Below are 14,259 nucleotides of genomic sequence, written 5' to 3' on the forward strand. Positions count from 1 at the left end.
TTATTATTTATAATTTCTATAGCATCATAGCTGAGTATAGTGCAATTTTTAAATCATGTGAAATATAATTACAAATGTAAAATCCCTAGCATTATTACTTATGTAGTATATATATTTCTCACACTACCTTCTTGGATAACTTTTCATTCCTTAAGTCATATTGCACCAGCAAAAAGAAGTTTTAAAAACATTTCTTCACTTTTCTTAACAGACATATGTGATTAGTAATATTAGTTAATATGCATGAATAGACATCTGGACCATATTCAGTATCTGACATAGGATGTTTGGGCCAGAGGCTTTTTTCAGAATGCAGATTTGAACTATACTTATACAGGTTATTAGCAAACTACAGCATTGTCTAATATTTTCTTTCAAATGCAGCATTAAAGTATAGTGAGATTTTGATTAGAATAAAAAACAAACATAAATGTGCAATATTTGTCCATTGACTGTAAGGAGATAATGAAAATATTCCTTGACACTGCTGAGACAGGCCTATCATAGATTGCTACTCTGATTAAAAGGTATAGGGAAAGTGCTTTGTACCTTTTTGACAGTGCAGCCATAGCACAATACACCACTAAATCCACATTCACTGATATAGATTTCTCCTAATGTACATGTTATACTGGAATGTAAACATGAACAAGATAGGTAGGACAAACCATTTTCGACTTCTGAGTTGTTCACTATTTGGTATTCATTACTCATAGTGTGGAATTGATCACATAAGTCACATAGTATTGTTTCTGATTGCTCATTGGCTGACAAACATTTTAAATAGGACAGTAACAAATGGTGGACACCAAATATTGAATAACAAATACTCCTGTTAGAACACAAATAATATTGTTCACACAAATACAGCCATTCCACAAACATTTGGAAAAGGAAAATACCACTCACACAAGTATTAAGGAACAGCAAATAAAAAAAGGGCATAAATATGGCTGACCTGAACTGCTGGCGCATGAACAAATATCTTTGAGCCTGCTTCTGCAACATTCAACCAGCACTATAGAACCATGCAGGGCAATAAAATGTAGTAAAGCATTTAAGCATATGCTTAACTTTCAATTAATCCAAATTAACTATGACATTTCTTTAACAAAATACCCAGAAATCTGCAGACTATGTCTATATCAAGCAAAACAAAATTATAGATTGCTCTTCCAAAATTCAGAGTTTATTATTCTTTTTGTGGAAATGAAAATATAATTATAATTGCAGTTTTTAGCAAGACTGGAATGAAACAGAATTCTTGTAATGAGCTCATCCTTAACTCAGATCATGTGTACACAAAAGCAAGATTTTAGCTCTCATTTGTTAAGCACATAGGAAAAAAAGTGGCCAGCATTTTCAATTACCTTTCTGTGTGATCAGTCTTATCCGGATCCACTGAAGTCAATGGCAAATTCCCTTTTCCCTTAATGGTGCTGAACTAGCTTTCATCTTCTCTTCCCCTCATGCAAGGAACTTCTATACTTAAGATTTTGCATCCTCATAGAATGTTGATTACTGGTTGAAGGCTAATATAACTCAATTCCGTATTATTATTAAGAAGGAAGATATCATGCCTGAGCAGATTTGGAAACAGGCCAAAACCTATGATTAGATTTTCTGGATAAGGTACTTGCAAAAGCACCTGTTACCTGAGCACCTCAATCTTTAATGTATTTATCCTCACAACATCCTTGTAATTGCTATTACTCCTGTTTTACATACCGGGAACTGAGGCCTAGAGAGATTAAACTATAGCTTGACTATAGGCCACACAGGAAGTCTGTGGTAGAACAAGGAATTGAATCCAGGTCTCCCAAATGCTGGGTTAGTACCATACCCACTGGGTCATGCTGCCTCACCTTGCCACTTTATTAATATGCCAACTTTACATAGTATACTGAGACTTAAGCATGCGACTACTAAGTGCTGGATTCTGCACTCACATTGCATAGTACTTACTCACATAAGTTGTTCCATTGACATCAGTAAGTAAATAAGTGCTACCCACTCAGAGTAGAGTAGTGGAACAGGGCCCTTAGACTGTACTATGAAATTCAGGAAATGCAAGATTCCCAACCTTAACTGTCACCTTTTTATTGATTATAGTTATTGTTAAGCACAGGGGCTGAATGAGATAAAAGAAAACCACAATTTCTACTCTAAAGAGTCTCCAATTTAAAGCTTGCACATTTAGTGGTCTGATTATGCATTTATACTAGTTTTTGCACAGGTGTATCTTCATTAGCTCTGGTGAAGAAATTCTTGATTTATACTGGTGTGAGAGGAAAAGCAGACAGGCCTATATATTACAAAAGGGTTTTTCCGTCTAGGATCATACAGCCCTGATTGCAGTAACACTAGTTAGCAAATAACTTCATACCACGGAAATAAGCTGCATTGTTTTCTTACATTGTGTTTGTAAAACTGTAAACATAGTATACAGGATCGTAGGCTTCCATGTTAAAACTACACATTATTTTATAACACTTGATGAACAAATATAATGTTTTGTGTTATTGCATATATAAGTGTTATGATTAGATGATAAAAATCCCTATTGTGCAAAAGTGTCTCTGGAAACCTGGGTCCAGATCTTCAGCTGGTGTTAATCAGTATGGCTCCAATGAAGCCAAGGAAGCTATGTCAGTTTGCACCAGCTGAGGCTCTGGTCCCTTAACTTTACATTTTCTGATTTTAGTGAGGATTACATTTCAATCTTAGCAGTACATCAGCATCATTTTTGCATTTAATAGCAATACATTGTGCTGAGACTCACTTTTACTTAGGTCATTTATTAAAAAACAAGCTATGTACAAATAATTAGGGACTAGATTGTCAGAGGCTTTTGGGCAGATGAATCGGTGGGAGCAGGGGGCGTAAGGAGTTTTCTCCGCACTCCTTAGGGGCTCCACATAAGGGCCCAGAAAGACCCCAGTTCCTATACTCAGGGAAGCACAGGGACTGCCCCCCTCTGTGTCTCCCTCCTGCTGTGCACCCTCAGGGCCACGAATCCCCTAAAGGAAGCAGGCAGGGGCAGGAAGAGAAGGGTCATGGCATGCTTCTTCTGCATGCTAGAGAACTAGGAGAGGGATTATGCCTCCCCCCGTTCCTCATATGCTGGTGCAGATTTGTACCTAAATGATGGAATTTGGCCCTTAGAGAACTATATTAAAGTAAGGTGAGCTTTTTTCCACAACCAAAAAGGAACAGGCAATGAATAAAGATTTGTAGCAGCCAGCACCAATGAACATCTGCTTATTACTGTGACTAGATTCAGGAACACACCAAAATGTGCCATTTAAAAAGAAGTTTACACTACTGAGAGTGCCATTTTCTGTGATTAAGTAGATTTCTTTGAATTTTTCCAATCCATTTTAATCTCTCTGAATATTCAGCCATATTAGTTCTTTTTGTGAGATGTTCTTGAATGGCTATTAAGTGAGAGTGCTTTCATTTCTTCTGCCCACCTGAAAATGATACAAAGAAAAACAGGAAACAGTAAAAATTCACATGAATTAAGAATAAGATGGTTAACACACCCCACTATAGTGTATAATATAGTCAAATACAAAATAAGGACCAGAAATCATGGTTCAGAAGTGAAGCTGAGTCCCACAGGCCATGGTATTGCATGGTTTTAATGCTGTAGCAAATGGCTTTGCATGAGTCTTGTTTGGAGATTGAGGGTTTTTTTCATAATGATACTTTTGGGGTGTGAAACTATATATTGGTTGAAACTGAAGAAAATGTTGGCATGGATTCCTGTGAAGCACACAGCTCTAGTGTGTAGGTTCACAGAGTCCGAGTAAAGCCGCAAGTAGATTATATATGCTCAATCATAAAGAGTACTCTCCTACACCCTCCATTTTAATGGACATTCAAAAGAACAGAACAAAACCAAGGACACTCTACCTTAGCTTGGTTCTTTTGTTTCAATGGGATTTAAGGGAATAGTTACTTCTACTGAGTTCAAGTCAAATGAGCTTTTCTGTACAGGAAATAGAAATATGTTAACATCACTGCTGTACACATTCAAGCTGTAGAAACCAAATGGAAATATTATAATAATAAATAATAATAAAAGATCTGCTGGTCTTATTTTTAATCTCTGTAATCTATTTTCCTCATACCGATCAGTTTCAATCATATCATTGCATGTTAAAATTGTTCACTCTTTAACATTTCAGTAAGCATTAATTTATTTTTTAATATTAAGGTTACAGATAGATGGCTTGAAATGTTAATGTGCCAACATATTATTAACTTTCCATGCATCTTGCCTATAGTCCTCAGAGAACTAAAGAGCACAATCTAAACTGGATAGGCTATGTTCTCTTAGGGTCAGTGACATTTTCAGATGGACTGTCATCTGCTGGTGCTGAACCTCCTGGTGACAGAAAAGTATCTCAGAAAGAGATAGCATTGCAAACCAGGGACCATCATTACTCCAGAAGTGGCTGGCATTGGCCAGGACTGGAGTATAATCCAGGTATCAGGAAAATATGTATATCCTAAAAGGATTAAGGATGTCGTCCACTGGCAGAATCTCACGGGGAGATCTAACAGTGGGTGAAACCTCATTAAACGATCAGTGCAAATCTGAGAGATCACTGAAGAAATTTAAAAATAATAATATAATTACAAAAATATAAGAATAATAAATATAAAAAAGTTTACACTTACTCTTGACTTTTTCCATATACAGCAATAAATAATGACACCACAAATAAGGAGGATCCCAAAGGAAATGCTGAGTCCTATCACTGAATAAGCAAACAAATAGCATTAGTTACTGTGAGTCATCAATAAAGGGAACAAACAAGTACATCCTTTGGCAGGATATAATGCATAAGAGATAACAGTTATATAATACAGTGAAATCTCGATCTTCAAAAATGAAACTTCAAAATTAAAAAAAAAATCTTGATGAGCACAAAAATGAACCATACATGGTGGCTATGACTGCCTTTTTCTGGACAATGTGACATAACCTAAACCTTAGCAAATCAGCTCAGGACAACTAACCCCTAACCTCCCCTAAATGTCTGCTGAACTTCATGAAGGACAGCACTAAGTTTAGGAACATTTTCCCAAACAATAGGTCTATGTTTTATATGAAGACACTCAATGGGATCCAAACTTTTTGACCTGCCCTTGGAAAATGTTTGGAATACAAATGATTTGTGCAGTTTTATTAGAAGTCTATGAACCCAATCTTGTGACATGGCTAGACTCCTTTTAGAGCAGGGGTCTTTTAGAAGTGGTGTGCCGAGTCTTCATTTATTCACTTTAATTTAAGGTTTCGCGTGCTAATAATACATTTTAACATTTTTTAGAAGGTCTCTCTCTATAAGTCTATATATTATATACTAAACTACTGTTGTATGTAAAAAAGGTTTTCAAAATGTTTAAGAAGCTTCATTTAAAATTAAATTAAAATGCTGATCTTACGCTGCCAGCCCACTCAGCCCGTTGCTGGCCTGGGGTTCCGTTCACCTAGGCCAGCAGCGGGCTGAGCAGGGCCCGCAGCCCGGACCCCAGCTGGCAAGGGGCAGGCAGGCAGGCAGGCAGCCAGAACCCCAGACCGGCAGTGGGCTGAGTGGGGGCGGCGGCCGGGATCCCAGACTGGCAGTGTCAGTCTGGGGTTCTGTTTGCCGGCTCCTGCCAGCCAGGGTCTTGGCTGCCAGCCCCGCTCAGCCCACTGCTGGTTTGGGGTCCCAGCCCTGTCCACACAGAGTAGGTACCTAACTTCTCCCTGGTTCTAGCCATTCTCTTTCTCTCTCTGCACTGAGATGAGGGTGGGAGTGTGCTGAGAACAGGGCTGGGGGTGAAGGAGCAGGTTGGGAGTTGGGGTGCAGGGTCTGGCCAGGAGCTAGAATGAGGGAGGGGGCTCAGGGTTGGGGCAGGAAGTTTGGGTAGCTCCCATTTGGTGCAAGGGGTGCAGGTGGGAATGAGGGTGTGTGTGTGTGCAGGAGCTCCCGTTTGGTGCTCAGGGTGGGGGTGGGGTGGTGGGGGGTGCAAGAGTCAGGGCATGAGGTGTGTGGGGGCTGGGTATGTGTGTGGGGTGCCAGAATCAGGGCTGGGGTTGTGGGGGGGTGCAGGTGTCAGGGCACAGGGTTGGGGTGTGGGGGGGTGCAGGTGTCAAGGCAGAGGGTTGGGTGTGTGTGAGGAGGGTTCAAGGGTCAGGGCAGAGGGCTGGGTGTGTGTGAGGAGGGTGAAGGGGTCAGGACAGAGGGCTGGGGTCGTGGGGGTGCTCCCAGCCTCCTGCCCTGAGCAGTTCATGGCAGGGGGCTGGAGGGGATATGCCCTGATTCCACCCCTTTCCCCAAGGTCCCTGGAGCAGAGAGCACGCTGCGGCTCGACTTTTACCTCTGCCCCGCTTTTACCTCTCCCCCTCCATAGCAAGGGCCATCAGCTGATCGGCCCCAGGGAGGGAGAGAAGGAGGGGCAGGAACCCAGCACACTGGGGGAAGAGGTGGGGGGAGGGGGAAGCTTGCCTGCCCTGCAAGGAGAGAGTGATGGGCGGGAGGCGGAAAAAAGCAGACCGGGCCGGGCAAGATTTTTAGTGGCATGCTGCTGTCTGCCCAGGTCCAGCAGACAGAAGCGTGCCATTAAAAATTGGCTTGCGTGCCATGTTTGGCACATGTGCCATAGATTGCCCACCCCATTTTAGAGCAAGGTAGCCTTACCAGTACATGCCTTTTGCAGGATTTCAAGCATTAACTTCCTGCAATTTGTTTCATTCCATTTTTTCTTTCAGATTTACTTTCATTTTCACATTGTTTTCAGAAGATAGATGAGATACATGACCCAAGGTGAAGCCATTTAGTAGCCACAGCGTGGCTCTTCCATCCATAGAAAAAACAGGGTGTCATAAAGTTGAGGTGAACTGGTTAAAAATAAAGGTTTCAGAGTGGTAGCCGTGTTAGTCTGTCAGCAAAAACAACGAGGAGTCCTTGTGGCACCTCAGAGACTAACAAATTTATTTGGGCATAAGCTTTCGTGGACTAGAACCCACTTCATCAGATGCATACAGTGGAAAATACAGCAGCAGGTATAAATACATGAAAAGATGTGAATTGCCTTACCAAGTGTGAGGTTAGTCTAATGAGACAATTCAATTGACAGCAGGATACCAAGGGAAGAAAAATAACTTTTGAAGTGGTAATGAGTGTGGCCCATTTCAGACAGTTGACAAGAAGGTGTGAATAACAGTAGGGGAAAATTAGTATTGGGGAAATTAGGTTTAGGTTTTATAATGACCCAATCACTCCCAGTCTTTATTCAGGCCTAATCTGATGGTATCTAGTTTGAAAATTAATTCCAGTTCTGCAATTCCAGTTTTGTTTTTTGTTCCAGAGTCTGTTTTTGAAGTTTTGTTGTTGAAGAATTGCCACTTTTAGGTCTGTTATTGAGTGACCAGGGAGATTGAAGTGTTCTCCTACTGGTTTTTGAATGTTATGATTCCTGATGTCAGATTTGTGTCCATTTATTCTTTTGCATAGAGACTGTCTGGTTTGGACAATGTACATTGCAGAGGGGCATTGTTGGCACATATCACATTGGTAGATGTGCAGGTGAACAAGCCCCTGATGGTGTGGCTGATGTGGTTAGGTCCTATGATGGTGTCCCTTGAATAGATATTTGGATAGAGTTGGCACCGGGGTTTGTTGCAGGGTTTGGTTCCTGTGTTGGTTTTTTTGTGGTGTGGTGTGTAGTTGCTGGTGAGTATTTGCTTCAGGGTGGTGGGCTGTCTGTAAGCGAGGACTGGCCTGTCCCCCAAGGTCTGTGAGAGTGAGGGATCATCCTTCAGGATATGATGTAGATCCTTGATGATGCGCTGGAGAGGTTTTAGTTGGGGGTTGTAGGTGACAGCTAGAATGTCACTTAAAGACTTAAAGTTACAGAGACGCCATCACTTACACTAGTTTAAATCTGCAAGTGGCCCATGCCCCATGCTGCAGAAGATGGCAAAAAACAACAAAACCCAAAAGCAAACAAAACAAAACAGGGTTTCTGCCAATCTGACCCAAGGGAAAATTTCTTCCCAACCCCAGATATGCTGGTCAGTTGGACCCTGAGCATTTTGGCAAGACCCAGTGGCCAGACACCTGGGAAAGAATTCTCTGTAATAACTTAGATCCCTCCCAATCTAGTGCCTCATCATCAGCCGTTGGGTATATTTGCTGCTAGCAGTCATAGACAGGCTACATACCATTGTAGGCAGTCTCATCACAGGATCCCCTCTACAAATTTATCAAACTCAGTCTCGAAGCCAGTTAGGTTTTTCTCCCCCACTGCTCCCCTTGGAAGGCTGTTCCAGAACTTCACTCCTCTGATAGTTAGAAACCTTCATCTAATTTCAAACTTAAACGTATTGATGGCCAGTTTATAGCCATTTGTTTTTGTGTCAACATTGGCCCTTAACTTAAATAACTCCCTCACGGTATTTATCCCCCTTGTGAAGTGCTGGGAGTGGAAGATGCTTAGTACCACCTCATGGGATCTGACCCCCCCAAATCCATCAGAATAGATGTTTCTTTAAAAGCCAATAATTCAGGTCCTGTAATTAAATGGTATAATTTTGACTGAGTGTTTGTCTTTTCAATAAATTCCTGAATGTAACCACTTACAGAAGGTTTACAATTCAAGGCAGAGATTCCCTACTCTTGGACCATAGAGAGAGCTGGCTAGTCTCATATTGTTGGCTCCTCTTCCTCGCTTCAGCCAGAGTCCTGCACTTAGGATGGAAGAATCCCATGCACCGCAACAGACTAGGGACCGAATGGCTAGGCAGCAGTTCTGCAAAAAAGGACCTAGGGGTTACAGTGGACGAGAAGCTGAATATGAGTCAACAGGTGCCCCTGTTGCCAAGAAGGCTAACGGCACTTTGGGCTGTATAAGTAGGGGCATTGCCAGCAGATCGAGGGACGTGATCGTTCCCCTCTATTCGACACTGGTGAGGCCTCATTGGAGTACTGTGTTCAGTTTTGGGCCCCACACTACAAGAAGGATGTGGAAAAATTGGAAAACGTCCTGCGGAGGGCAACAAAAATAATTAGGGGACTGGAATACATGATTTATGAGAAGAGGCTGAGGGAACTGGGATTGTTTAGTCTGAGGAAGAGAAGAATGAGGGGGGATTTGATAGCTGCTTTCAACTACCTGAAAGAGGGTTCCAAAGAAGATGGAACTAGACTGTTCTCAATGGTAGCGGATGACAGAACGAGGAGTAATGGTCTCAAGTTGCAGTGGGGGAGGTTTAGGTTGGATATTAGGAAAAACTTTTTCACTAGGAGGGTGGTGAAGCACTGGAATGCGTTACCCAGGGAGGTGGTGGAATCTCCTTCCTTAGAAGTTTTTAAGGTCAGGCTTGACAAAGCCCTGGCTGGGATGATTTAGTTGGGGATTGGCCCTGCTTTGAGCAGGGGGTTGGACTATATGACCTCCTGAGGTCCTTTCTAACCCTGATATTCTATGATTCTATGATAAGACAACTACAATACATAAAACCCTTGTTTAATTTCTGTAGAAGCAACTGCTGTAGTAGCCACAGAGATGTTATGTAATTGTGGAGGGGAGAGGTTCCATGAAACAATTCCTCTGTTAAAAGGTGGTCCACACTATGAAAAAAGCTTATGAACCTTTGCTTAAGGCATCTGAGTACTGTAAAACCTCAGCAAAAAGTTCTGTTTAAGGAGTTAAATGAGAAAACATCACATAGTAGGGGAAAAGCACACTAATAAGTGGTTTCTGAGGAGCAGCCGTGTTAGTCTGTATTCGCAAAAAGGAAAGGAGTACTTGTGGCACCTTAGAGACTAACCAATTTATTTGAGCATAAGCTTTCGTGAGCCATCCAATGAAGTGAGCTGTAGCTCTCGAAAGCTTATGCTCAGATAAATTGGTTAGTCTCTAAGGTGCCACAAGACCTCCTTTTCTTTTTACACTAATAACTATAGCTAGTCACAAAACCAAAAAGTATGTTTGAAAAGTAATAGTAACATTTTCCTTTGTTTTGTCTCTCCTAGCCACTCACCACACTCTCCCATACTGAACCCCAGTCTTGGCATACAAGGAGTAATTGGAATTAGGGTAGTCAGTGAGAAAAAAAAGATACTGAAGTTATTATTAAAATAAAAATAAATCAATAGTACTTCAGTGGATACTAACTACTAATATAGCACAATGCATTATTATTAGTCAGATGAATATACAACAATAATATTAAGGTTTGCACTTAAAGAAAAAGTCTTCTAAAATTTCCTTTATAGATGCAGTTCTTTTCAGGCCATTCTGGGCATGCAATATAATGTCTATTCTTCAAAACTTGCAATGGTAAATGACTTAGGCACCTAAAGAGGCAGATCAGTGCCTAAAGACCTTTGATCTGGACCTCTGGGCTCAGATCCCCATCCCTGAACTGGGGAACTTTTTATCTTAGATACTATGGTGATAGGCAGCAGTATAAAAACTAAGTGCCTACCACATGAAATCAATCGCCATAACAAAGCCCCTATAGATTTCATGGAGTCATTGACTCTTCTCGCTTTTGGGGTCAAAACTGCTTGGGACAGATTAAGAGTACATAAGGGGATTAGTGTCGTGAGCATTCTTATTCATAGATTCTAAGGCCAGAAGGGACCACTGTGATCATCTAGTCCAGGGGTTCTCAAACTGGGGGGTCAGGACCCCTCAGGGGGTCGTGAGGTTATTACATGGGGGGTCATGAGCTGTCAGCCTCCACCACGAACTCCGCTTTGGCTCCAGCATTTATAATGGTGTTTAATATATAAAGAAGTGTTTTTAATTTATAAGGGGGTGGGTCGCACTCAGAGGCTTGCTATGTGAAAGGGGTCACCAGTACAATAGTTTGAGAACCACTGATCTAGTCTGATCTCCTGTGTAACACAGGCCATAGAAATCCTCCCCGCTCCCGCCAAAAATCCTTTTGAACTAAAACATAACTTTTAAAAAACATCCAGTCTTAATGTCTGTTCTTCAAAACTTGCAATGGTGAAAGAAACCCAGCAGTGAGAAAGACATGGGAAGCCTATTGGAAAGTCGAAATATACATATTAAAGTTGTTGACATACCTAGTCCAGATAATTGCTGTTCTTTCTCTATGGAAAAAAAAACAAAAAAAACAACAAATTTAATTTTGAGGGGAAAAATAGGCTCTTTGGAGGCAGGGGCCTCGCTTTCTTTTGTGCTTGTACAGCATCTAGCATGATGTGGGTGCTACCAGAAACAAATAATAACATGCGACTTCTCTGTCACAGTTAGTAAGTTCCCTTCCAGCTATTAATTACTGCGTGCTTATATTCACGCTGAGCATTTTGCTTGTATGCTGCATCCCATTTCACCCTCCCTACATCTTTCTTTTGTCTAGACTATAAGCTCTCTGGGGCAGGGACTGTTTCTCCTTACATGTTCATACAGCACTTAGTGCAATGAGGCCCCAATCCTGACAGTAGCCTTCAGCTCCACTGTAATACAAAAAACTATTAATAATACTCTGTTACTAATGAGGTAAGGTGGATCCTGACAGTGTGGGTTCAGGTGGAGAGGAGCACGAGGGTGCGGCCTGATGTCACTTCTCCTTCCTGACTTTCTTCTGGTTACTCCACTCTCTGCCTCAGGTATGGTGCAGTGAGAAGCACAGAGCAGACAGCTGGGATGGGGGAAGGAAATCCAGCAGCCATCTGCAGGGCAAGCAGAACAGTTCTAAAAGCTGCTGGAGGAGAACAATACACCTCAAAAAACCCATCTAACTCTGGCTTTGAGGCCCTACCATGACAAGAGCATAGCTCTCAAGCTTCGTGAAGCTCTGTGATTTTATGTAAATTGTTACTTAAGTTAATTTGCATAGATATACATAGTTTGCATACAGGCACAAACTTCCATACAAATTGTGGCATTAGTGCTTGTGAAAGGCATTGGTTTGACACCAGATTTCCCTTACAAGATTCCCTCTAAAGCAGCAGGAGCAGGTTTGGGGAGGCAGGACTTTATTTCTTACATCACTCAGAAGACGGGGGAGGTCTTGTGGGGACCTCAGAAGCAGCTTTGTGGAGAGCCAAGGATAACCAAGGGATCACAGTTCATTGGAAGGATGGAGTCTGTGAGTTATTGGAGTGAAGCTGGGGGAGAGGGGGTAACGACACAGTGACATTAGCCCCATTCCCCCATATTCTGTTCTCCCGTTAGGTCATTTCCCACACAGCAACTCCTACTCCTCCCGCAGCTCATATCCCCTCTGAGCTCACTTCATATCTCCTGTCCTCAATGGTTTCTGCTCCCCATCATTCCTGCTCCCTCTCAACAGCTCCTGCTTCCTCTCCTTAGTTCCCCTCAGTAACCCATCTGTTCCTCACAAATAGCTCCAGCTGCTTTCCGTAGCTCCCCTGTCTCCTCCACCTACCCTGACAGTTGGGTTCTGCTGCTACCTCCTGCCTTCTGTGAGCCAGATTAAGGGCTAGACACAAGAGGCACAGGCTGAGGGCTCATTACTAAAATCCTGTGTTGTCTTAGAGTCTACATTTTTAAAATTGATGATTGCAAAGAAAAGCTTGAAGATGTGACGAGAGTATAATCAATGTCTCAATGAGGTTTATAATACTGCAGTTACTTCCTCAAATCAAATCACTGAGGCATTATTAGCTCTTTGGCCAGCAAGTACACTCTGGCCAAAATTACCTTGATATAACAGAAGCTGCATCAGGCCGCAAAGGACTGCTTAGCTTAAACCTGGACTGAGCCCTGCACTTTCTGAAACTGGGGATAGCAAGAACTTGGCTGAATCTCTAAGACTGTAGTGCAGGCATTTTAAGGGCACCTTCACGGCACCTTCTTGAATGGTGATTTAAGCAGCAGGTCTTAACAGCAGTTAAGAAAAGGAGCCTTGTACCATCTCATTGCACTAGGAAGGATGAATGGGCAAAGAAAACCCTTAGTTCTTTTCTGTCTAAGCAATGTGACTTTGAGGAAGAAATCTGATTTGAGGGGGAAATTTGCAAGAGTCCATCACTGCAGGAGAGGCAGGAAGAGCAGAAAATAGTGACTTAACAGGACTAGAGTGTGCATAGTGAGGGGAGAACGGATTCAACATTGTAAGGAAATAATGAGTTAAAAAAAACAGACCTGGCCCCAAAGGCAGGTTGACTAAATTGTTGTCCTTATGCACTATGACCTCCGTCGTTTCCCCCATCGTCTCTGGGACGGTCGCCTCCGTGACGGGCGCTACCGTCGTCTTCCCCGTCGTGTCTGGGATGGTCGCCTCAATGATGTTCTCTTCCACTGCCATCACATCTCCTAAATCTTGTGCACACATAATATTAAAGGAAAAAAATTATCACTGGTGGGGCTGATAGCAGTGCCTTTTATTAACTCTATCAGACACTTTCCTTAGAAGACTCTGGTTTCAGCTGCTTATAACTTTGCCCAACTTTAATGATTCAGGCTGAGCTTTTTGGAAAGTTTCAGCTAAAGTGTTTGCCCATTTAAGCAACATTTTACCCCTGTGAAAAATATTCTTACATCCTTTTCTCCTACATGGGCTAGCCCCCTATGCTTTGGAGCAAAGACTTGATATTTGAATAGAGTCACACTGGTACTGGGATTGTGCCTTTTGCCCTCGCTGTGAAAATCTGCCTAAATCTGGCTAAGTTATAAACCTCTGAAAAATCTCAGTTTGCACACATTCAGCAGCGTGCACTGAATGCCCAGGGCTACAGGAACTGAGCAGGATTTGCGCTGCACTTGCTCCTCCTGCCCACTGAGAGCTGCTGTGGTGCCAGACGCCAAAACTGAGAGCAGAGAGACTGTCTGTCATTACTCAGTGCTGGCACTACTCCCCCTGCTGGCCCCCAGGAAAGGTGAAAGCTGCCTGACTCAAATCCTGAAGGGCCAGAGCTGGGCTGGGAAGAAGTCAGAACAGAGGAGCAGAGATGGGCTGTGGGAAGGGGTAGGGAATAAGATGAAGGTGGGGAGGAGACAAACTGTGGGATACATGCTAAAGGACAGGGACAGACAGAACTGCAGCAAGGCCTGTAACCACTGCAGCACACTCCCTTCCAGAACCTGGACTGCAACCCAGGATTTCCTTATGTCATCATTCCATTGCTGTCTAGCAAATAACTGCAAAACCCACTGGTAAAGTGCATGTCTGATCCCATCTAGTGGCTGGTTCACATAGCAGATAACAACCTATTACTGCTAGCAGTTATCCCATTAGTTCGTATTTTAGAGTTCTAT

General features: G+C 42.5%; 1 protein-coding gene across 2 annotated transcripts in view; it reads right to left on the bottom strand.

Annotated features, from left to right (window-relative positions):
* Positions 1-815: 815 nt before the first annotated feature.
* The window catches only part of LOC125635374 (uncharacterized), a 35,717-nt gene continuing 22,273 nt past the window's right edge, over positions 816-14,259 (bottom strand). Inside the window, exons 8-12 of one of the 2 annotated variants that reach the window (XM_075127715.1) lie at positions 13,147-13,323; positions 11,100-11,126; positions 4,690-4,769; positions 3,919-3,994; positions 816-3,473 (exon numbers count right to left, since the gene is read on the bottom strand). In XM_075127715.1, the coding sequence (XP_074983816.1) occupies positions 3,920-3,994; positions 4,690-4,769; positions 11,100-11,126; positions 13,147-13,323 (359 nt within the window). In that variant the 3' untranslated portion in view covers positions 816-3,473; position 3,919. The remainder of the gene's footprint in view (positions 3,474-3,918; positions 3,995-4,689; positions 4,770-11,099; positions 11,127-13,146; positions 13,324-14,259) is intronic. The other variant, XM_075127716.1, reaches the window with a different exon arrangement.

The sequence above is a fragment of the Caretta caretta genome, chromosome 4 (assembly GCF_965140235.1).
Source record: "Caretta caretta isolate rCarCar2 chromosome 4, rCarCar1.hap1, whole genome shotgun sequence".
NCBI classification, from domain to species: domain Eukaryota; kingdom Metazoa; phylum Chordata; order Testudines; family Cheloniidae; genus Caretta; species Caretta caretta.